Here is a 24,183-nt window from a genome sequence, read left to right as displayed (position 1 = left end):
CCGCCTGTACAAAGGTTTTGTGCAGTTTAGGTCTTTTGTGACATGTAGTGAAAGTGTTTCTGTTAAAGCTCCCCTTGGCGGACTAATATGTAAGCGAGCTTCATTGTCATGCACAAAAACACCCTTTCATTTTAGTAAATTTTAGGTGATATATTTTCCACTAGTAATCTATTATTTTTTTCTATAAGAAATAACATTCAATGTCTTCACAATGGGAGTTTGCCTAAGGAGGTGAATTCATGAACTTATTAACCTGTTAGAAAAGGGATGGGTCTGCCCTACTTAGTGTGAGACCGGTATTGTTCAATACACTTATTAGTACTCTACATTGAACTGATGCCTTTGTCCAAGGCCACTTACAATGTTAGATTAATGCAAAGTCCTAATAAGGTCACAATAACCATCTGGTGATGACAGTCCAAGATGTAATACTGTGATGCAGGTAACGGGTTTATAGAGGCCAAGTTCCAGGTGGTGATGAGACATCCATGAATAAATGCCTGAGAGGCAATTTAAAATCAGGTTTGAGACCTGAAAACTGAAAGACAGAAATGGGAGATGCAGCTTTGAATGTCATCTGAATAACGGTGGTAGGAGATGCCATGAGCATTGATGGGGCAGCAAATGTATAAAGAAGAGGGGTCCCATCACTGGTCCCTGGAGTACACCTGTAGATAGGAGCTGTGGACAGCAGAGGACAGCAAGCAGAGACAGGTGTCTCCGGTCCCCAAGAGCTGCAGAGTTGCCAAACATCATTTTTGTACAAAAACATTTCTCACTGGGTGTTTCAGCACTGAAAAACATCCCATGAAGGACTGCTTTCAGAACCAAAAATTTTCTGTCCGTACTCAGAATATATTCTTTCTCTATGATCATATGTGTTGTTGATTTCCTTTATATGGGATTGCAGAGCAAGTCTCGATTAATGTATGCTACGAAACTAGCTGCAGATGGTAAAATAAACATGTAGTAAACACGAATTAATGTGGTATCTTGAAAACTCCAAATCATTTAACCAGAGCGAGAGCCAAATTAGGTAAATATACTAGCTTGTACCTTCCTGACAGACAGCCGCAAAGACCTATTATGTATCAAAGAGCGCCTCTGCCCACCAATGAGAGTGTAACGTGGGCGGGGCTTACGGGGATCCGCAGCTCCAGAACCGGGACCTGAAAAGCGCACAGCGCGTGCCGAGAACCCAGGACAGGGTAAGATTCATCTCGGTGTGTCATCGTAGACCCAGTATAACACTTCACCTTAGTGGGCTTTCCCTGCGTATTGAATGGAACATGTTGTATAAGGTACACATATTGGTTGGACTCTGTCTGTTGTAAACAGTGGAGTATTTTCACTTTACTTTTTATGGTGGTTTATTTCGAAAGATGGCTGACGGTGGGGCAGGTTTGTTACCAAACATGGCGCGCGGAAACGCCACTCAGTAGCGAATCCACACAGGGTAATGACATGATGATGTATTACGCAATATCTGTATGTTTGTGGAAGTTATATTCTCACATGGTGGATATTTAAGATATAGCTTTTCACGTTGGCAGGCAGTGAATTGCGTTTGTTGTACGCCGGTAACCAGAATGTTCCTCTAGACGTGTTTCTGTGCCGCGGAAAAATTCAGTTCAGTTGCGGTCGGTAACGGTAGAAAGAAACTCCAGAAATAAAGAACAAAGATAATACGAACCCGAAGCTGTAATCTATTGTAAAAAGAATCGTGAAGTGGAACTTCGAGGCGGCAACGCACGAGGACGTACAATACTTTCAAAATGGCGGCCGCGCGGCCTCTCTGCGCGCAAGGAGGGGCGCATGCGCGCGGGTCGGGTCGAGAGGAGAGGAATGAAAGGGAATTGACATTTAAACATCACCAACGTACTCCGTTGTATTTACACTGTTTAAAAATCACTTTTGTATTGCTAAGCCCCGGATCTCCGCAGCCCTTCAGTAGACAAGCAATTATTGAATATTAAATGACGAACTGTTAATATTTACCTATTCCACATCATTTTCTTTGTTGTTTAATTGGTAATTTGTAACAGAAATACTGTTAAAGCCATTGCTGTCAAATAATAGAGGTTTATGAGAAAAGACTTGCGGTTGGCCTTAACCAGTCATTGTTGCTTAAGTGGTTCTTGATGTCCTCTTGTCATTACAGATTCACACTGTGAACATGTACTGGCTGTACTGTGAAGATGAGCTTTTGGCATTATTCATATAATCTTTACTGTTTCTGCTATGTATGAATATTTGTTGAATTATATGAATATATTTTTCAGCTGTGAATATTGCTATTGTTCAGTTCTGTGAAAAATCATCATAAATGTACAGGTTACAAACCATCCAAACCTTATTTATTGATTTGTTTTTTTTTCTTCTGTTTTTTTTTGTATTCTTTCAGGTTTTGGAATGAATAGGATTCGGATTCACGTGTTGCCATCAAGCAGAGCTCGCGTAGCTCCAGCTGCCCGTGCCCAGGAACCTCAGACCTGCTCTTTCACCCAGCGGCCCTGTTCACAGCCACGTCTGGAGGGCCTTGAGTTCTGCATTAAACATGTGCTGGAGGACAAGAATGCCCCCTACAAACAGTGCAGCTATGTATCCAACAAGAACGGCAAACGCTGCCCCAATGCAGCACCAAAGCCTGACAAGAAAGATGGGTGAGTGCCTTGTCCTCCAGGAGTCACCTCTGGTATCTAGTAGCTGCTGTTGATTGTGTGTCTAAAGGTTGCAGACAAGAAACTGATATAAAAATGTGGGTTGAGTTTGTAGCTGCACACTACATTTTATTAACTCTAGGAAATGCAGATGTTTAATTGCAGCCACTTTGTATGTTCCAGGGTTGCATTCTGTGCTGAACATGCCCGCAGGAATGCTTTAGCCCTGCAGGCTCAGATGAGGAAAGCATCTGCAGGACCCACTCCTGAGGTCCTGCTGTCCCAGCTGAGTGGATACACTCGGCCAGAGTCGACACACGGCCAGGATGGTGGCCGCAGCGAGGGAAGCCGTGTACTGGGTAATAAGCTGCCAGTTGCTTCAACAGCGTTATCAAGTGTCATTTGATTTGTCAGGCTGAATTTACTTACTGACCCATTTAAGAAATATACTTGGTTTATTTTGCCTTTGCCTTGTAAGGTCAATATTTTTATTGGAGTATATTGCTGTTTTCCTTTTTAAATCTGTTTTAAATAGTGTGTTTATCTTGAATGGAAAATAGAAAGTACATAATGTGAATCAGGTTTTTTTTTTTTTAAATGTTGGTCTTTGCAAAATCAATTCAAGTGGTAATATTAGGCAATAGAAAACATCAGATTTCTGTTATAGCAGTCAGTTCAGTAAACTTCTCATCTGATGCTTATCACTGAACAGCCTGATTAAAACACTGATGCTGAGAGGCTAGAAGATTGTGTTGATCTGGGTAATACCACCAGTGCATATGCCAACAGTCATTCATTGCAGGTATTTCCTACCTGGGCCTCTTGGTATTTGTGTGATATATGGGAGGATGCCACACAACTCCCAGTTCCTTGATTTTTTTTCACCCACACCTAGAGAGGAAATGAGTTCCATGTGTTGACTGAGGGGACTCTGTTGTCCCAAGGTTTACATTTTGTGCTGTCAACATTTTTGTGGGTACCCTGTCCTTGGTACAAGCACTTCTTGTTTTGAAATAAAACTTCATTAAGTCCACCTGTTTCTGCATCAGTCCTGGTCACTTCCTGGACCAGAAACACAGTGGCGTATTAGTTTTGTTTTTTTTTTTTGCTGCTGATATGACCATTTAGATGTGGTGTTCAGAGTTTTAGTCTAGACCAAGCTTGGATTACAATGTGTGATTGCTCTTTGTTTTTGATCTTGTGTCTTGCCTAGATGAGGACAGTTGGAGTGAAGAGGAGCAGGATCCTGTGGTATTGGACCAGACGTGGAGAGGAGACCCAGATAGTGAGGCAGACAGCGTTGACAGTGATCATGAGGACCCCCTAAAGTAAGAAATGCACACAAAGGCATTTGTTAACTTAGAAAGGTTTTTTTTCTTTTTTTTTTTTCCTTTGCAGTCTTAATAAAATTATCCATTGCTTTACAACAGTGTATATTACTAAACTATTTGCCTCAAAGTGTAAAATGGTTTTAAAGTATAAATTGTGGTGTGTTGCCAAAAGTACATGATGCATCTGTGGTCAAGGCTGACTGGCAATACAAGGACACAAGATTGTATTTCTACTTTTGCACATTAATTGTAGGTGTCAGATTGATTTGTACATATCCTTTTGTAGCCCTTCTCTGTCCAGTAGAGTAATGGTGACGTGTGCTGCAGGCATGCTGGAGTCTACACTGCAGAAGAGGTTGCACTGATAACGCGTGAAAAGCTAATCCGTCTTCAGTCGCTTTACATTGACCAGTTCAAGCGTCTGCAGCACCTCCTAAAGGAGAAGAAGCGACGGTACCTACACAGCCGCAAAGTGGAACATGATACTATAGGTAAGCTCAGATTGCCTGTTCACTGTGTGGCTGAGGCCAGAGAGTAGGAGGATGCCATTTGCACACAGAGCTGTACTAGAATTTACCCATTTATCCCAAAACCATGCTAATGCTTGCAAATCTGTTTGTGTTTACTATTATTGTTCCTTATTTAGCTTATTTATTTGGTCCAACTTAATGTTAGTAGAAAGTAAGTGCTGCTTACAAGGACATGAGGTATGAGTTATGTGATGACTTTTCCAGATGGAATAGTGTGGTGCAGGTAATGTAAGATCAGCTAAAGATTAGAAAGTTTAACAAATGGAAGTTAAGGTAAGAACCAGGGCAAAGTTGAAACTTTTACAGGAAGTGAGTATTTGAATGAGATTGAAAGACAGAATGGCAGATGCAGAAAGACCTGTCAGAAGAGACCTCCAGTAATCCAGCTTGGAGGGAACAAGGAGTCGAGTGGTTTTATGACTGACGAAGGAACAAATTTTGCAGATAATGTCTTCAGTGAAAATCTTGAGTGGAACAACAAAAAGAGTTGGTAATTTAGCTTTAGAGGACTTGAGTTTCAAGTGATGGTGAGTCATCAAGGAAAAGATGTCTGAATAGACAGTTGAAAGCTGACTCTTGAACAAAAGAAATTGTTAGTTTTAATGCCTTATGCGTAAAGGTGGCAGGAGAAGCCATGATGGGAGCCTAGGGAGTAAATGTATAAGGACAAAATAGGGCCCAGCACTGATCCATGACATACACCTGTGGAAAGGACTCCAGGAGAGTAGAGACAGAAGGCAATAAGGCAAGACTTGAGGGTGTCCAGCACCATTCCAGTGATGTGCAAATTGCTGACTGTGTCAAAGGCTGATAGGAAGAGTGGGGCTGGATGAGATTCAGCATGAAATAACACAGATGGGGGTTTTTTGAGTCGGGTTACCTCACGCTATCTCACTAGATTTTGGGATACACTGCCCAAATTAGTTTGCGTCGTAACACTGTAACGACAATGTGAGACGCTGGCCAATTATTATGCTGTTGCTGTGGCAGGGAGCAGCCTTTTAACAGGACCTGAGGGATTGTCTATGAAGGAGAGGCAGAACCTAAAGAAGCTGAAGGCCCTGCGGCGATATAGGCGGCGTTATGGTGTAGAGGCTTTGTTGCATCGACAGCTCCGAGAGCGCAGACTGGCAGCCACCGAAGGACTCTCCTCTCAGGTTGGTACTGATGCTTGTCTGGTGCTGGCTAAATATGTCCACATGGCCTTGGCAAATAAGTTTCCTTGTATGTGGTCACAATGTAGTGATAGCTTTTTCTTCACATGGAAGCTTTCATTGCTGAGAACCAAGTGCTCTGTAAAACATGAATATTTTTTTTTTGGGTCCTGATGGTGCTCAGTGTATGGTGGTCTTTCTTTCTTTGCTTGAGCTTAATGCTTACATAGTTGGCCTTAGGTAAGCTCTGTTGAATTCCACAGTTTGTCACACCTAGACAAGCTAAATCTTTGAAGGTTTTTTTAAAAAGTTTTAAATGAAATGGTTTGAAAAATTTTTATAGATATTATGACCAAGTTACTTCCACATCCCCAAAGCTGTCAAATGTCAGTTATCTAGTCTACACTGATAAATTTAAACCAGTACTTCATGCTAAGTAAGTACTCTTACATGAACAGGAGTTTTTTATGTTACTAGCCAGATGTTATGATTTCCGGAATGTTTAAATGATTCGAAAATTCCCTATATTGTAGACCTGAGGAGTCCCTCCCCTTTCTCCATTTTTGCTGTGTGTGCTTTTTCCAGGTTCACATCGCACGATCAAACCAGAGATGCATCTCCTTTGTTGAAGGGGCCCGCTGTCCAAATCAGTGCCTTCCTATGACTCGACATTGTGTTTCTCGTATCCATCATGTTATTAATCAGGACTGTTTTATTATTTTAAAATAGTCTTAATACTTTGTATAACACACCATTTCAATGCATTTGTTTTGTTTTACTACGCTATAAATACTTTTAACACTACACTTACTATGCCCTGTCTAATTTTTAAGCCCTATGAAATGTCTAGCAGCTTGGGAGTAGCTGTTGGTTTTAGACTGGGGCACAAATAAAACCTTCCTGTGGTCTATTGGTTTCCCCCACACTCCCAGGGATTTCCAATTAAATTGGAAGGAACAGTGTTCACAACAGCTTACCTTCTGTCCTTTTCTCATTAAACGTTTCTGTTCCTTTTCCCACTTTAGTCTTTGGCTGTTCGGTTCAGACACATACAGACACACACATTCTTTACTTGGTAATCACTGTCTTTTACCTGACACCCACACTCTTGGTTGCCTTGACTTTGTATGACTCAGACATCTATCAGGATAGTCACCAGGTGCTTTTCAAGATGTGTCCAGGGCTGAAGGATGTGCCATGTGACCGCCCAGTGCATATGGGGCAATCCGAGGAGCCACGATGTCCTTTACACCTGTCCCTGCCACCTCCAATGTACCAGCCTGAACAGGAGCCTCTGGTGCCAGAGCAGCTGGCCCCTGCACCCTCTGACCTGTACCTGAGTGCAGCTGAGTTGCAACCCACAGAAAACCTCCCTATGGAGTTCAGTGATGTAGGTAGAACAGTTCTTTCATACCCTGCTAGTTCACTTATGTTCAAAAAAGTATTGTAAACACTCCCTGACATCATGTTTAGAACAGTGTATCAGTACTCTGCATCTTAGGTGTATAGATGGTACTGCATGAGCTGGAACAAGTTAATTTCAGTATTTTTTAAAAACTATTTAGAACTTCTCACTGTGACAATGGAAAATAAAAATAATTACTACAGATTTAGTTGAAGTATGACAAGTATTGTCAGGTAGTTGTGTTCTCTGGAATTGCACCCAGGTCACCTGCAAAGATACAAAGCTGAACTGTAAACCTTGGTGCAAATTAAAGCAGACAGGAGATTGCACTTAACCATGTCCAATGGACAAAAGTTTTTGTTAAATTTTGCCTCATGGTGCAGACTCCCCAGTTTGAAAAAATGTCACTACTGTACTGACATTCAGCTGTTCAGTGTTTAACAGGCTGTGATGACATTGATTAGGAGAAATGTTGAGGCACCAATGATGTGAAACAGGACTTTAAACTCAATGTTCCCAAGCAGACTTCAGCTGAGCTAGCTAATAACCGAACAGTTGTCAGTTTCCTGTATCAGAGGTTTGATGTTGTGTCTAAACAGTACAGTAATCCGTTGCTCTTCAGCATCTTAACTTTGGCAAGGAATTGGCAAGATACCTTTTTTTTTTTTTTTTTTTTCTTTTCTTAATAGCTGGGTCTGTATTTGGTCTAACTTCAACTCAAGATTCAGAAATGATGGACAGCAGTTTTCAACTGGATGGTATATCTGTTGACATTAAAGAACAATACAAGAATGAGAAATGAGTGTCATTTGAGAACTGGTGACTTCTGATGAATATGTACAAAATTGATCATCAAATTGAGCAGATTCAATCTGTTCCACAAATATTTTTTTTATAAAAATTAATCATCTAAAATCATAGTGCCCTGCCCTAATGATGCTGTAGATTGGTCATATTTGTTACTAATGAGCAATTAAAAAAATGTATATTGCTCTAAGCTTAAGAGGTGTATGGTTGTAAGTTCTTTCTGAAGATAGTAAGAATGTGACATTTGTTTACCCTAGTGTGTTCAGCAAGTGTCCCTACCTATGTAGAGATAGGTGTCTTCCATTGCAATGTTTTCTGAATGTCAAATTTTATGGAAAATGAAGCATGCAGGGGCTAATTTTCATTGTGAAACTGAATCATAAGAAGCTTAAAGCAAAAATGATGCTTGCTGAAATTTGTCCTTTGTCTGTGGGCTGCAGGACTTGGATGTCGTTGGGGATGGTATGCAGTGTCCCCCGTCGCCCTTACTTTTTGACACTGCACTAGCCCTGGAGGACCAAACCATTCGAGAAATTGCAGAAGCTCCCATGGACATTCTGACTGGTGAAGAGCAGCCTGACTTGGACCTCTCTGAGAGGGATGATGAGTCCACTGTAGACCAGGTAGGATGCTTGGTACAATGGGGTTCATCTGGAAGAAAAAAGGAAAGCCTTTATACTGCCACCATTTTCACTTGTGTAATCTAACTTTTGCAGTGAGTGTGGCTGGGCTGCTGCAGAAGGTCCACTCTTGGTACTTAAACTGCTTAGACATCTTATAATTTTGCTGAAAAAAAAAGCAGGTTTAAATAAGGTAAAGATATGTTTCTGCAAGTCTTCCCTTGTAGATGAATAGCTCGTAAAGCGAGTGCTTGCTCTGCCTGCAGGTTGTTTCCGAGGAACCTGAAAGAGGAAGTAGCAAAGGAGAAGCTGTACAGGATGTCTCTACACAAGACTCCAGCGCAGTGGCAGCAGATGCCACCTGAGGGCCAGTTTCCCCTGCAACCATGTCTCACATGTGCACTAACAATGAACTCTGCTAAAGGTGAAAAGGTGGTTTAAAGTTCAGAAATGGAAAGCAAAGCAAAAGCTGCCTTGTATGTTAAGGCACAGTTAACTGTGCTTTTGCAGTGACTGGGTTCATCCAGTTCTTGATTCCCCACCCTCCCAATAAAACCTATGAACAATAAGAATAATTCTTTTGGTCCACATAATTTGTTTGAATGACTGATCTTTTAACTCTTGCCTTTGTTGCAGATATTCCTGATAGATTAATCTGAATATTAAAATGTTTTAGGGGAGAATAAAAAGATTTTGTGGAGTGCTTTTTTTTTTTTTTTTTTTTTTTTTTTTAAAAACACTCCATTGCAGAATTAATGGAAATGTTTTGTTGTACCAGTTAAATTCATTTGAAACTCAGTTGGTTTGGTTATTAAAAATTGTCAAGCTGTTACAGGTGGTATTCAATGTGTGCCTGTTTGCCATCTGTAGAAGACAGTCTTTTTCTGGTTGGATACTGTGTCATATTGGTAGGATCATGGTATCTTGTGAAGTGAGTATGTGGAGATGGTGTAGAGTCACACACTCATCTGTCTCAGTGACTAGATTTGGTGGATTTTTTTTTTTTTTGAAGGCTCTTCCCAGGAATGTCAGACTGCAGGGTCCTGTCAACTTCTGCTTTTTGTATGTAAAGGTGAAAGTGTGTGAAACAAAGTCTTTTTCTGAGTTGGGCTCAATACAGTGAACTGCAGGATTTAATTACCAGATCCTTAACTTCGGTAAGATGGGTGCAAGTAGCAGTGACTTTTTTTTTTTTTTTTTTTAAGTTTAACCATGGAGATGACTATTGCTTCCATACTACAGTGCAAGCCCTGAGCACAATTAGGGCTGTGGGCCAGATATTTTAAAATCTTTTCTTGCAATCTAAGGTGCAGAGCACCCTGGCCAGGAGTGTGATCCACACAGGTGATTTAGAGCCCTCAGTTTTCCCAAGTGGCCTGGGGCTCTGAGCTCCGGGTGAGAACAAGGTAAAGAACACTGTAGTCAGAAAGCCACACACTGACTGCAACACTACTGAGAAAGGTGAGGGTCTCATTCTGCAAAGACTTAAACTGAAGTTATTTTAATGAATTTAGCAGACAAAGGAATTTAAGACGTTTTAATGAAAGTAACATCCCGATAATCTCGCATAATGTCTCGAACTGAGCTCTGACTTCTCAAGCCGGCGACATTTTTGCAATCGGAGTCTTTCTATGCTCTTTCAACAATATCGGCCGTTCGTTTACATATAAATCTAACGCTGAACTCCGTCTCGTCCTCCACCGGAAACGCGTGTGTTTGTCCGCGAGACGCAGATTAAAATAGCTCTTGAGGAATGTGTCGTGGTGCGCGCGGGGATTGGCCCTTGTGCTGGAGCGAGCGGTGACGTCACCTTTCCTCGCGAGCAGAATCGCGCTGAAAACACAGGAAAAAAGGGACCGAACCGGTCCACAAAAGGGCGAATTTGGCTGTTCCGGATGAACTGATTAAAGTGTCTTTTTTCGCAGCTCGCTCGGCGTCGCGTCTCCCGTGCAAAGTTGCTCTGGTTCTCCGGATTTCCTGCAGCAAATGAGGTAAAAAGCTGTTTGTGTGGGTATGTGATGCGCTGGCAAAACGAGTCGCTGGTCGCGCTGGTACGAGACTGTTTCAGTGTTTGGGCTCATTCATCACCCCCAGCGCCTGGTCACTGCTCGTCTGTCTCTCCGGGTCCGCGTGGTCATCACTTCATGCCTGCAATCGCTGCACATCAGCGCACGGTCACGACTGCATGATGATGATGATCGGTGATCGCAACCGCCCGGTTATTCTTCGCGCCGCGGTCCCACCGGAGCCAAGTCGTCAGTCTGTGTGTGTGTGTGTGTGTGTGTGTGTCGGGGGGGGGTGAGGCGAAGGTGCGGAACGGAACGGGCCCGGGCGGTTTCGGTTCGTGGAAGCGATGTGTGCGCGAATGGTGAAGGGAGCGACCAGTCGAGTCGTATTAACTGACTGAGGCGGACAGATATGATTCATGATGAATTTCAATGATCAATATGAATAGAAGCGCAGTCGCGCGCCGCGGTTACCGTAAATAATGGTGTTTCTTGGTGATACTTGATTAATTTACAGTGATACGTGACTGTGTAGAGACGTGTGTGTGTTGTGTTGTCACGTCGTGCACAGTAATGTCTCATGAAGCTCTCTCTAAATCATCTATCATCATGTGAATAAACTGCGTTTAACATTCTGAGGTATTATTTTAAAATCTCTCTTTGGCGCATCCCTAGTTTGAAAACATTCTTTTCACTACTTTAGTTTACTAACTGGGTTAATGGGGAAAGGAAGCAGCGGTGTGTGTTTTTCCTCTAAATGACAATGATCCAGACACTTGACTGCAAACACTATGAAATGTTCAGTTACACGAGCTAGTAGTGTGTGAAGAGTGTGTGTTTCAGTGGAGTGTGGCTGGAAGCGATTCTCATTTTTCCAGTGGTTGTTCTCCCCCGGTTTTACCATGCTTGGTCCAAATAGCCATCGGTCGGGCAGTGGGCCAGCGTCTCCCATCGAGTGAGGTCCGGAAGGTCGACCGTGACCCGGTTGAGGCCTCACATGTGCTCTCGCTCACCTTGAGTAACACGCCCTGGTCACCGCTGCGTACGACCGCGCTCTCTACCTCGGCCTGCTGAACGATACTTTGAACGGCAGCCCTTCGGCACACGGACGGATGCAACGTAGGATCTTTTACGCCCAAACGTCCTGCTGTCTTTGAAGAGTGACTGACTGTACGGGCAGCACAGTGGTGCAGCAGGTATGTAGCCGCATAGCCTCACAGTTCCTGGGTTCTGGGTTTTTGGTCCAGCTCAGTCTGTGTGGAGTTTACATGTTCTCCCAGCGTTTGTGCTCTGGCTTCCTCTCGCGGTCCGAAGGTGTGTTTCAGGTGGATCGGAGACTCTACGCTGGTGTACCCGCCCCCCCCACCCCCCCCACCCACCCCACCCACCCCACGCTCCTGGGATAGACTCTGGACCACCGCAGCCCAAGAACAGGACAAGCAGTGGCACAGCGGGTTTGGCCGGGTCCTGTTTTCTGGTGGGTCTGGGGTTCGAGTCCTGCTTGGGGTGCCTTGCGATGGACTGGCGTCCTGTCCTGGGTGTGTCCCCTTCCCCTCCAGCCTTACAGCCTGTGCTGCCAGGCTAGGCTCCGGCTCCCCGCGACCCTGCTTGGGACAAGTGGTTTCAGATGGTGTGTGCGTGCGTGTGCGTGCGTGTGCGTGCGTGTGTGCGTGCGTGTGCGCGCCGTTGATCACGAATGACTTTTCACTTAACTGGAAGTTGGTACTTGAATGACTCTTGGGATTTTCAAAGTATAACTTGTTTTTGTGGTACGTTTACTTCCTTTACCACTGTAAGGATATGTTCGAGGGATGCATGGAACGCTGCAGTTAGACCCGTCGTCCTCCAGCCTAACCACAGAAGGTACCCGTGTTTTGACGATATTTACTTGATGCAAAATTCCCTTTAACTTTTAGTTTGTTGTTGATTTGACGTTTTTCTGAGCAAATGTGGTTTGCGCTCGAGATTGAAGTCTTCGGCACTGTCTGCTTCTCTCCCGGTTCAAACTCGCCAGGTCTGGAAGCGGTCAGTGTAGTTATTGACCAATTAAAGTGTAATGGAGGGTAAAACCCATTTGCCACATCCCTCCGAGCTGTGTGCACATGTCACCGTTGAAGAAATCATCCCCCGCGTCTCTAACCCTGCTCGCCTCATCTGTCAGGATCACTTTGCCCTACAGTGAACCTTGGAGAGAGTCACATAATTTTTACATATTCTGCACAATTGATAGCGCAGTACAACCAACGGTGTACCAGGGCAGTGCATATGTCAAGGACACGTGTGTCTCATGGGTGTGTGGCGTGGTTTGAACTTCACACAGATTTTTTTTTTTTTAAATTAACCCCCTCCCCCCAAACCCACACACCTGGGGTTGCGCACACACACGGCTGGCAGCTGCATGGCGTCAGCCAGCTGGATGCACTAGTTGTTGCTCTGCCAGCCACTCCCACAGCATTTTTTTTTTTTTTTTTTCTTTTTCATCCTCTAGATTTCTCTTGCCTTTTTATAGCATCTGTTTTCAGGATCTCGCCTGAGCGATGTGCTGGTTTGGGGGGGTAGCTGGAACACGTGTCAAAACGTCTTGCTGGTTTCCCTGCGTCCAGAGCAGAGGTGTCGTCGGAGGAGGCAGAATTGCTCTTGGCCTCTCGTGTGTGTGTGTGTGTGTGTGTGTGTGTGTGTGGGGGTGGGGTGTGGGGGGGGGGGGGGGGTAAAGGTGCTAGAGAGCAACCTGTCACACTCTGACAGAGCGGTCGCTCTGCCTCGGAGCGTCCGAGTATCGATAGACACACGTTCCAATGAAGTTTGATTTCCAGTTTTGAGCCCAAGGTCATGTAGCAGTAGCCCTTTTCTTTTACTTTACTTTACAAGTACTGTACATGTGGGTGTGTGACACGCAGCATAAAGTCCTGTTTGAAAGACGTGTGGGTTTGCGATGCTCTGTTCGCCCCGGTGGGCACATGGCCAGCAGATGTGAGATGTTTCGTGGGACAGGATGTGGGGTTCGCAGCCCGCCAGGCACGGTCTGCGTGCACTAGCAGAGCCTCTCCCCGACATACCACGTTTACTGCATCTCTTGGGTGCTTCTCTACCCGCCCTTTCGTAGCACCTCCTTTGCTATCCTGGAGTTACTCATCGTGATGCCTGTATGAAAAATGAGAAAACCAGTCTGGTGTGACGTTGATTCTGCTCTCTTTTCCTGTTTACTCTCTCAGTTTGATGGTTTTGCGTCTTTCTTTCTTTGTTACTCTTCTGTAGTGCTTGTACACCTCTTTGGGTATATGAGATATATATTTCTTTTTTAAATTCTTCAGATGGTATAAAATGAGTGTAGGTAGACTTTGGCTGAACACTTTGCTCTGGGTTTTGACTCATTTTTGTTTCTTGACTTTGAGTTAGGAAGTTACTTTTCTTAAACAATTGGGTTAGTGCATGTCTCTCTTTTTTTGTTTTCTCCCTCCTCTCACTCTCTTTTCCCACACACACACTAACTGAAACCGCTTGTCCCAAGTGGGGTCGCGGCAAACTGGAGCCTAACCTGGAAACACAGGGTGTAAAGCTGGAAGGGGAGGGGACACACCCAGGGCGGAACACCAGTCCATTGCAAGGCACCCCAAGCAGGACTCGAACCCCAGACCTACCAGAGAGCAGGCACAGGCCAAGCCCGCTGCACCACCGCACCCCCCTTTCCCCTTTCCACTTTCCCCTTTATTTGTAAATACCTTTTGCAGTTTGTTCACCATTGTCGGGTTTTCTCATTGCCTCTTGATTCCATGCGCTTTATTTTTTCTTTCCCAAGAACATTAAACACACACTCCTGTTTTTGCAAACCACAGGCCCTGACAACTTATAATCCGTAACTTGGTACAAAACTTAATTTTACACACCTAGACAGGGTCCTAACATGGACCGAGGGCTGGGTTCTTTACTACGGTTATGTTTGAAGGGTGCGTGTGTGACGTTAATCTCATAGCTGTTGTATTGATGTTGAGGAAAAGATGGTAAAATCAGCGTTATTTACACTGTAATCCTACAGGTGATGTCACCCATGTTTTCACTGCAGCAATCAGAGATATAGAAAGGTGGACGTGAATCGTAACTCCTGTTTTTATTCCCAAACGGACACGTTCAAGATTTCAGCATGCAGCACGAGTGTAGAGAAATGAGGTATTCAGTCAAATTGTTGAGAATATTTGAACTGATGTTCTTATATAGATTAAAATTTCTATCCAACATGATTAAGTTGAGTCCCCCCCAAGAAAAGAAGTGATGTCGAAGGCAGACTTCAGTGAAATCCTCTTGTCTTAAAAAGCGTAATTGACCTGACAAGTGGCATATTAAACTTTAAGACACAAAAATGTTGGAAGGGGTCAGCAGTAATGTGTCACAAATTAAAGTGAGTAGTGTGAGAATTGGAGCACAGCTGTGAGGGATGTTCGTACAGACGGGTAATTGTAGACCTCACTTGGTGTCACCCTGAGCGATGGAGCAACAACAGAGGTCATATTTTGTTTAACGGTAATTACAAACGACGCCGCTGTTTCATTCGACGTATATTCTTGAGGGGTGGATTAAAGAAAAAAGGTTTTTGCGTTGCAGGATTTTTATGTTGGGGCAGAAAATGTATTTAGTTCAGTTAAACAGAACTTTAATTTCGCAGTGATACTGTAGTATTTGAAATTCAATGGCAAAGAGTTCACGTTTAGTTTCTGCCAAAATATTTTCCATGCAAAGCCTGTTTTTGCCATTTCGAGTTATTTTGGATGCAAGGTGATCCAGTGTAGTCAACTGTCCAGATTAATCACTTCAAAATGTATTTTAACATTCACTTGACCATTAAATGCCAGGTTAACACTGAGAAATCATACTGCTGTATTAATGTAGTAGATAAAGCATTTTCAGACACTGCAAGTGACCAAAACAAGTTGTAAACATTTGCGAATGGTTTCGCGTACCATCTATGGTTATTTCAGCTACTAGAATAAATGACGTATAATCAAAACTATTAATGTTGCAATTAAGGATTCCCCCCCCGAATTAAAAATTATTCCATACACCTGGAGTTGAGAGAAGGGTAACGCAAAGAGAAACCAGAATTTGCTGAGGAAAGGAACTGGTAGTAGAGAGGTAAGAGAGGGAAGGGAAATTAGAAGTTACTGACACTTGCTGGGATTCCTTGCGCTTTGCACCGTCCACCTCTTTATCCTCCATTCTGTCTCATCCCCTGATCTCTTGCTAATGAGAGGAGCTCAAGTGTGTGTTCATTGATAATTAAGGAGATTATTACCAGCGTTTCGGAGTGTGTGGCACGGGAGGAAATTTACTCTACAGATGCTCCTCGACTTACGATTTTTCGACTTTACGATGGTGAGCCGGCGATAGACATTCAGTAGAAACCGTACTTAGAATTTAAAATTTTTATTTTTTCCCGGGCAAGCGATGTGAGGTGCGATACTCTCTCGCGATGCTGGGCGGTGGCAGCGATCCGCATTTTCCAGTCTGTCACATGGTTGTGTTTTGCGCATCCATAATATTTACGAAACACCCATCCGTGTCTCCCGCTACTTGAAGAAGAAGAATAGGAGGGCAGCTACTCTTGAAGAGAAACTCAAGATAATTGCCCAGCAGGAAGGCAGCAATCGCGCAGTGGCCATTGCATGTATGCTAGGTTATGATGTTTGGTAGGTTAGGTGTATTAAATGCACTTTCGACTTACAGTATTTTCGACCTACGATGCATTTCGCGGAACGGAACCCCATTGTAAGTCGGGGGCCTCCTATATGTATCTTTGCGCCGCTCCAAAGATGTCCCCTAATATATGAAACTGAGGATGGACAGTTAGCCATCTTCCTGCACGAAACCAAGGACATGACATTATGATTCGCCCTGATTCACCAGACTTTCACACATTGTCTAAATGTAAATTCCTCTCATGCAATTGCCTGAAGTTGTCTGATTATTAAACAAACAAATGATGGCTTTGATGATAAGTGTAGGTTTTGTTTCTTTGCCTTGGGTTTTGAAATCTAAGTGGTTGGAGAGGCAGCGCGTTTGCGCAAAAATCTCTGCGGAAGTGTTTCCGTTGTGCTGTTGGGGTTGGTGCGGTAGGCTTGGTGAAGCTTGACGTGGAGCGTCGTCTCTTTGCACGTACCACTTTGGCGACCTTTCGGGTGTCTGTCAGCTGTAGGAAGAGTAATGTTTCAGGGAAAGAATGTCTCTAGGTTCGACCGTCAAGCCACTAGCCTACATGTGGCCCAGGATATGTGTGTTTTATTCATGCATCTGCCTGCCTTTAACCCCGCAGGGTTACAGTGCTCTTATGTAAGTGTCCACATGAACAAAGGATGGCAGCTATTTTTATACACTGGGCTCACCAAATTCAAGAAAAAAAAAACCCTTTGCAATCCGGTACTTTACTGGACTCGCGCTCTGCCGTCTTCGAGTCCCAGTTCTTGAGGCCAAATTTCAGGAGCGCAAAGGAAAGTAGAACTTTCCTCGTTGGAACCGCTCAGTCTGGTTGGACTGAACCTCAAACATTATGACAAGAAGGTGCAGATTAGAGACAAGTCCTTCTGTACCTCCTCAGAACTGTTAGCTGGCATCGGCACTAGGGAGATGAACCAAGATCACCAGGGGCATTTTTGAACAAGTGGTTGATGAAGAAGGTGGGGCGTTTCAATGACCTTGGGTTTCAAAGGCTTCTGGTGTTCAACAAAAGAACGGGGTGACAGTTAAATTGCCCTGTTATGAAGAAAATACCCCCCAAAATCAAATGGGAAAGAAAGGACGTAAGGGTTCAATCCAACCCGCAAAGCGAAGTTCCACATGTGACGCAGTGGGAAGATAGAGCTGAGCAGAGAAGGCCAGAGGATCAGGGTGGGGAACACATTGTGCTCCATCAAAGAGGGGATCTACAGTGGAGTTGAAAGGCAGATGGGGGTCATGGAGCTGCTCGAGCATCCGGCAGACAATACACCACTTGTTGTGGCCAAGGCATGGATTAAATCATGAAACAGTTTATTTGAATAAAAAAAAAACAATGATCTAGTCTTTGTACTTGGAAAACACCATCCTATTACAAATTCCTGGGGGGTTCCCCAATGGAAGATCAGTGGATGGAAACGCAAGTCTCCATGGGTTGACATTCCTGTTGTCATGTGCTTTTGAATTCTAAAGGAAACTTTGTAAATCAGGGCAAGTTTGAAGGGCATTTTAATAAGCTGTGTGGAACCCCCTCTTCGTTCGTGGAAAGAAATAAAGGTGGGGCAACAGAGTCCTGTGTTACTTCACCGAAAGGCTTGGATACCAACAGGACTGATGCAATGAAATGGCTAATTTTGTGGGGCGGCAGGTAGCGCAGTGGTTAAAGCTGCTGCCTTCAAATCCAAGGGTTACAGGTTTGAATTGTACCCTTGAGTAAGTTCTTACTCCAGTTGTTCCACTTAAGAGGGGGAAAAAAAAAAAATAAAGCTGTATAAATGGGTAAAGGTAAGTTCTTTTGGAGAAAAGCCTCAGCTAAATGAATAAATATAAATGTTCAATGGGAGTTTAGCCAAACCCACGTCCCAGAATGCACCCACACCTCAGGTGACACGGTGGCGCAGCGAGTAGCACTGCTGTCCCCCAGTGCCTGGGTGGTGCGAGAGGATGTGGGTTTGATTCCCACTCAGTCTGTGTGGAGTTCGCATGCTCTCCCCTGTCTGTGTGGGTTTCCTCCCACAGTCCACAGACATGCTGGTCAGATTCACCCATAGAGTTCCACTGATGTATGGATGAGTGACCCAGTGTAAGTAGTATATCTAGCAGTGCAAGTCACTGTGGTGAATAAAGTGTGTGGGCTGAAAACACTACATAGAGTTCATTGGAAGTTGCTTTGGAGAAAAGTGTCTGATAAATGAAGTAACAGAAACCTGGAAAACAAGTTTTTAGGAGGGACCGAGCACCAGGTGCGGCCAATCCGAAATATAAGGCTTAGACCTCAGAGTTCATGAGAACAGTTTCAGGAGTGTGTTGAAGCGTTACTGTGAGATGTCGACGAGTTAATTTTAGGGTTAGGTGTTTCCACTGAGTTTTATTTGCATTATCGGTAGCTGTTGCTGGGAATAACAAAAAGCAATGGAAGTCCACCCACTATCGCCCGGCACTCGGTTGCCACCTGAAGCAGATACCCCATAGTGTGTAACCGAGGAGTCTGTGGTGTGGAGCCTCAAACGTGTGTGCTGCTAGTGAATGTGTTGTCCCTTTAGCAGCTTTCAGCTGTTCATGTTGGTACTTTGGAAGAAGGAAGCTACCGCCACAGTGGAGGTTTTACCTATCGGCCTAGTGCTGAGCAAAGCTCTGGGGGGTGTCGGTCTCCACGGTGCCCCTTTCACTCAAGTCCCAGGAACTCCATCCAGCATCAGTCGGTGTGGCCTTCCTCCTCCTCCTGCTCCATTTCCCTGCATAGCGTCTCCCCTTCTCTCTGGGAGGGTGTTACCATGGTTATGCAAGGGGCAGCTCAGCTTTTGGAGTACATGAGCATGTCGACGTTTTCGGCAATTACTGCACAGTGCAGGAGGAACCCAGTGGCGGCACAGCTGGGGAGCAGGTTTGGATCGTCTTTTTTCGTCTTCATCTCTGCTGCTCCTGTCACTCAGGCTTGGGGAGAAGCCTGCTTTGATTTCACATACCTTTTCATAGTATTCTTTAATAAATATGCAATTTTTTTTTTTTTTTTTTTTTTTTTTTTTTTTTTTTATTGCGGAGGCTGGGCATATTGTGGCTGCTACTTCAAACACTGTAGGGTAGCATTGTTTCGATACACCGATGTCGGTACAGCCGTGGTTCTGGACAGGACGCCAGTCCATAGCAGGGCCATCATACACTCCTTCAGTCACACTTACACACGCTACGGATAACTTTGGGTGACCAGTGTCCCTGAAACACATCTAACCACCAGACACAGAGCATAATACTAAACTGATTCAACCTAACGAGAACCATGGTAAATCATCGCCAGTGCAGTCATTGCTGCTCTGTGGTTTATCATTTGTGCTTTAAGCGATTGCACTACAGTAGTTTTATTTATTTCTTAATTGATGCTCTTGATGACTGTGACTTAAGTAAACCCTAATAATGAGACGTGACATGTTCCATGAGGACAGAGCTGAATGTCCAAGTCCACAACGTTATAGACCGACAACTGTCCTGCCAAGTGGAGCTCCGGTCAAAATCTACCCCGAGGGGTAACCTGAAGCCTTGCATATGGGTTTTTTTTTTTTTTTTTTTGGGTGACAAACTTGTCTTTCATAATGCACAGTTTCGCAGATGCTGTGCAGTTGCTCTTCGACATTCAGTTTTAATCAGCTAAATCAAAATGGGTTGGCACGGTGGCACAGCGAGTAGCGCTGCTGTCTCACAGCACCTGGGTGGTGCGAGAGGATGTGGGTTCAATCCCCGCTCAGTCTGTGTGGAGTTTGCATGTTCTGTGTCTGTTTGGCTTTTCTCGGGGTGCTCTGGTTTCCTCCCACAGTCCAAAGACATGCTGTTCAGGTTCACCCATAGTGTGTGAGTGACAGTGTGTGTGTGTTCCACTGATGTATGGATGAGTGACTCAGTGTAAGTAGGGTATCTAGCAGTGTAAGTCACCACGGTGAATAAGGTGTGTGTGTGGGCTAATGACACTACAGAGTTCATTGGAAGTCACTTTGGAGAAAAGCGTCTGATCAATTAACAAATGTAAACTGGGTCACAAGCGCTAATTAGTAATTTGTTCCAGCTTCCGAAATAAGTGAAAGGTGCAAGTGGTTCAGACAGGAATTTAAAGTACTCAGAGGTGTAGTTGCTGGAAAAAGATAAGAAATAACGGAAATTGGAATTATGGGGTAATGAATAACACGTAAACAGACATGGGGGGGGGGGGTGCAGAACTGTCCTTCAGTCCAGTGCATGTGTGTTGCATTTTTATTCCGTAAGTGAAATAGGTCAGGCATCGAGATCCTTTGCACTGCGTCAGTCGCAGCTGAAACGTGCTCGTAAGAGGCTTACGGACTGTGGGAGTCGCTCTGTCTAGGTTTAATATCCTCATGGCTTTGAGAGAGGGGTCACTGCTCCTAAAACAACAGGACCATTAATCCAGTCCACGAGCAATGTGAAAGTACGGCACATTATTGCTCACAGATGTGAGCGCAAGGGTGGTTTTCCCCCCTTCGTCTCTCCAGCACACACTGTGTAAACCCTGGAGTAGCCGGACGGCAGAAAACCATCAGATCTCTAAGATCTGATCTCTCTTTGGGTAAAAATTGGGTCTGTTCTGCATGTGACTGAATTCATTCTTCCCCTTCATGTTTCTCTAAAAATAAATAAAATAAAAATGTATATATTTGCATATGCATTTTAATATAGTGCTAACAGAGAAGTGCTAACGCAATAATGTGCACACGCGTGTCGTCATTGCCGAAGGATTATCGGCTGGATTTTGCATCGCCGATGGCAGCGGCGTTGGAATGTGGCAGCTGTGTAACGGCCTTGTGTGTTGAGCCTCCGGAACTCGACCGGGTTGGGAAGCGAGCGCTTCTGCAGATGGGTGCGAATGTGGCTGATCCCGCGATGATGGCTCCTCTTCTCCGACCCCCCCCCCCCCCCCCCCCCCCCCCAAGGGGTGGCATGTGACGCAATGCTGACGTGGCCCTTGTAGCTTTGTGCGGTACACCTGGACGGGCTGAATTGCCATGCTCTTCGAAGGTTAGCCAGGGAAGTGTGTTGGCCTGCCTTGAATGACGGAGAGGGCACAGTTGAGCTCCGAATTACGTACGATGTTTTTCAGGCTATGACTGTTAACCTCTGTCAAACAAAAATGGTCCGTGAAACGGTGTGTGTCTCCTACGTTCGTTCAGGTTCCATCGAGCGTGAAAAGAGTTCTTTTAGAACACCGGTGACTGTACCGCTATGAAGCACTGCTAATATCATAACCCTAACTGATTAAGAACGCATGTCATCATAAAGCTGTGCAAATCTGGAATAGTGCTGCTGCTGCTCCCCTCCACCCCTCATCTAAACATCCCCTCCCCGTCAACAGAAGGATAATCTTCCTGTGGTCCGCTCCCACGGCTCCATGTCCCTCAACCTCCATGTGATCCTGGGCCTTCTGCTGGTAACTTGCATGTGGCAGGAGGAGCATGGGGAGCATGGGACCGGCCTCCCAAGACGAGAAGCACTATAAGGCAGCTGGGGCCTGAAGCCCGCGTAGCTTGGATTGTGTTCTTCGAGGTGGGTCATTCAGACGTCGTCCGTGATTCAGTGCTGCCTGTTCGGCAGCTGCCGTGGGAATCCTTCACTTGGCCTCCATCCCTTGTATTGTTGCCACATGACGGTATCTGCCGCGTCTATGGAATGACCAGTAAAGAAGTGCAGCATGTACACTCTGCCATATGCGGGGCTTGGAAAGCAGGGGAAGACGTAAACAAATCGACGTCCAAGAGCCCGAACTGCGGAAAACGAGGCGTGCGGAAGGCGAGCGTCCTATTCGTAGGATGGTTTGATGTTTCGCTCCGCTTTGCGCACGGTGGTGATGAATCAAGCCATGTGTGAAGTATTTTGTGATGCCCTACATAATTCTTTAATATGCAAAAAATATTTTTGTGCACGCAAGCAAAGTATAATTAGTCACCCAGTCATGAGCAATCGATGCACCGCAACCGTGCTGTTGGCTTTCATTAACCGAGTTGGGTTAGGCTTAGGTACCGTCCCGTTTCGTCTATTGGAGCTTCTGGCAGGACGGTTTTCCAGTTGTTGACGATACGGAGGCTCGGCTTGACAACGCCGTCGACATCCCCGTGTTTGAGCGTAATGGTGTGTGTTATGCGTGTGCACGTGCCCATTTAAGAACAGATCATCCTCAGAGGCTGGCATCCAGTTTTATAATCCCCTGCTGTGGTCCCTAATCACACTTGGGCAGTTAATGTCACAATTGCGAGCGCCGGATTAGAACCGTGCGCCTCTGCCGAGCTCATGGAATTACGGCCCATTCAGTCAGCCGGCTCTTTATTGTGGGTCCACACGGCTGATTTGCGCTCTTCATCCCGTGACACCGTGAGGGTTAAACCCAAAACAACGGCAACGCGAAGAACGGGTTTGGGTTTGTCGGAGAGAGAGCCGCAGAGAGGAAGACCATCTGTTAATGAATTATTTCCATTTCAGATTCTTCTTGATGAATTATTCAAGTCCTCATCAAAAGTGTGCAATTTTCCCTTTTTCTCTCTCTCTCATGTTAATTTGCTCAATGTACAGTTCTTCAAGGCAGTTAACTCTTCCCAGTTTAATTAAGAGATGTTGTTCGTGCCCGGCGGCCCGCTGCCGACTTCCTACAATTGGTCTTTCTTTAGTCACTTAATTGTAATGTGAGATTGATTGAGCTGCTGCTTTATGTGAGAGTTCTGTTTCCATAATTTCTTTGATTTCCCCTTTGATGATGCCTGCTGTCCTCCTTAGTATTTATGTGTTTTGCATATGATGGTTTTGTGAAGTGTCAGTATTGTGGTTGGGAATAAAGCTTTTTTTTTTTTTTTTTTAGATTAATTGAAAGGTTTTAATTATGGCTTGTATTAGGCAGTTAAATACGTTTTTATTTCCACAAACTGACCGAATCGACTCGTGAACAATTATATTTGAGCTAGAGCTGCTACTGGAACAGTCAGCCAAATATTTGAATATTTACCATTCTCGTTGTTTTGTTTGGCCCATTTTTTTCCCCACTTTAATGTCTAATTTAATAATTCTGTCTACAACATTGCCTAATAAAAGTAAATGGGGTACTAATGCATAATTTGTTCAAAGAAAAATTATTTTTCGTCTCCCTATTGTCATGCAGTGTCAGAGCTCTTTGAGCGATTTGATGCAATGTTGCGGTCTCAGGATCGTGTGTGTGTGTGTGTGTGTGTGTGTGTGTGTGTGTGTGTGTGTGTGTGTGTGTGTGTGTGTGTGTGTGTGTGTGTGTGTGTGTGTGTGTGTGCGCAGTTCAACCCAAAAGGATTTTTCTGAAAGAACTGGATGATCCAAAGTTTGGAGATGTGTATCCAAAATTGATGCCAAGCAAAACAAATATGAACTAGTGACATTAAAGACCAGCGCTGAGAGATATAAAGCTGTGCCATGTAATATCATGCATGCTGTGCAATATTTTTCCAACAGCAGTGGCATATGTGCGTTCGGTGCTCCGACGTTTTACCGGCATCGTTCTGCAGCTGACAGCCTTGATGCACCAAAGGCATCAGGATGCGTGTTGGGTCCCGTGAGCGCCGATGACGCAAATATACATCAGAGCGGAGAAGACTGTTTCCGTCCTATTTCTGTCCACACTCATGACAAAATGTCCCTTCGGGAAAATGGGGCGTTGCCTGGAAGTTCTGAGCCCCACAGCGGTGTTTCATGTGATCCCAGCGAGCGACCCTGTAACCGTGGCCCCCAGGCACGGCGCGACCCGCTCACATGTAGGGCACGTCACCTCGTCGGGGTTCTGAGCGTCCACGGGGCACGATTGTTATAGCGGACGCGGCATTCGCCCCGCTGACAGGTTGACAGGAATTAGCGTCTGACGGCAGCGCACTCTCGCTGACCCGCGGGAGGCCTCTCGACGCTGTGATGGCTTTGGGTCGGGTTGCACGCCGGCAGATATATGCCTGGTCGTTTGGGTAGAA

At 44.8% G+C, this 24,183-nt stretch overlaps 2 protein-coding genes across 7 annotated transcripts in view; both read left to right on the top strand.

Annotated features, from left to right (window-relative positions):
* Positions 1-1,155: 1,155 nt before the first annotated feature.
* kansl2 (KAT8 regulatory NSL complex subunit 2) lies at positions 1,156-9,219 on the top strand. 2 transcript variants are annotated; one of them, XM_018748951.2, is made up of 10 exons: positions 1,156-1,208; positions 2,405-2,663; positions 2,844-3,019; positions 3,874-3,988; positions 4,319-4,482; positions 5,512-5,678; positions 6,261-6,357; positions 6,812-7,065; positions 8,328-8,510; positions 8,774-9,218. In XM_018748951.2, exons 2-10 carry the CDS (start codon positions 2,413-2,415, stop codon positions 8,870-8,872), a joined length of 1,506 nt encoding a protein of 501 aa, XP_018604467.1. In that variant the 5' UTR covers positions 1,156-1,208; positions 2,405-2,412; the 3' UTR covers positions 8,873-9,218. The 2 variants fall into 2 exon arrangements, with proteins under 2 accessions (XP_018604467.1, XP_018604468.1); XM_018748952.2 differs by lacking the exon at positions 1,156-1,208 and adding an exon at positions 1,209-1,301 and having other exon boundaries at positions 8,774-9,219.
* A 979-nt stretch (positions 9,220-10,198) lies between these two features.
* LOC108939416 (nck-associated protein 5-like) overlaps positions 10,199-24,183 on the top strand; it is a 36,108-nt gene continuing 22,123 nt past the window's right edge. For 2 of the 5 annotated variants that reach the window (XM_029246260.1, XM_029246257.1), the window contains exon 1: positions 10,507-11,709. The gene's annotated coding sequence lies outside the window, so the exon portion shown is untranslated. The other 3 variants (XM_029246259.1, XM_029246261.1, XM_029246258.1) reach the window with 3 other exon arrangements.

This window comes from Scleropages formosus, chromosome 19 (assembly GCF_900964775.1).
Source record: "Scleropages formosus chromosome 19, fSclFor1.1, whole genome shotgun sequence".
Taxonomy (NCBI): domain Eukaryota; kingdom Metazoa; phylum Chordata; class Actinopteri; order Osteoglossiformes; family Osteoglossidae; genus Scleropages; species Scleropages formosus.
The sequence above is the reverse complement of the archived record's forward strand: the minus strand, read 5'-3'. Positions and strand labels throughout refer to the sequence as shown.

Coding starts and splice junctions, on each gene's coding strand:
- kansl2 (XM_018748952.2), top strand. CDS start 2,413: ATGAATAGGATTCGGATTCACGTGTTGCCATCAAGCAGAGCTCGCGTA. Junction 3,020..3,873: donor CGAGGGAAGCCGTGTACTGG/GTAATAAGCTGC, acceptor TGTCTTGCCTAG/ATGAGGACAGTTGGAGTGAA. Junction 3,989..4,318: donor GATCATGAGGACCCCCTAAA/GTAAGAAATGCA, acceptor CGTGTGCTGCAG/GCATGCTGGAGTCTACACTG.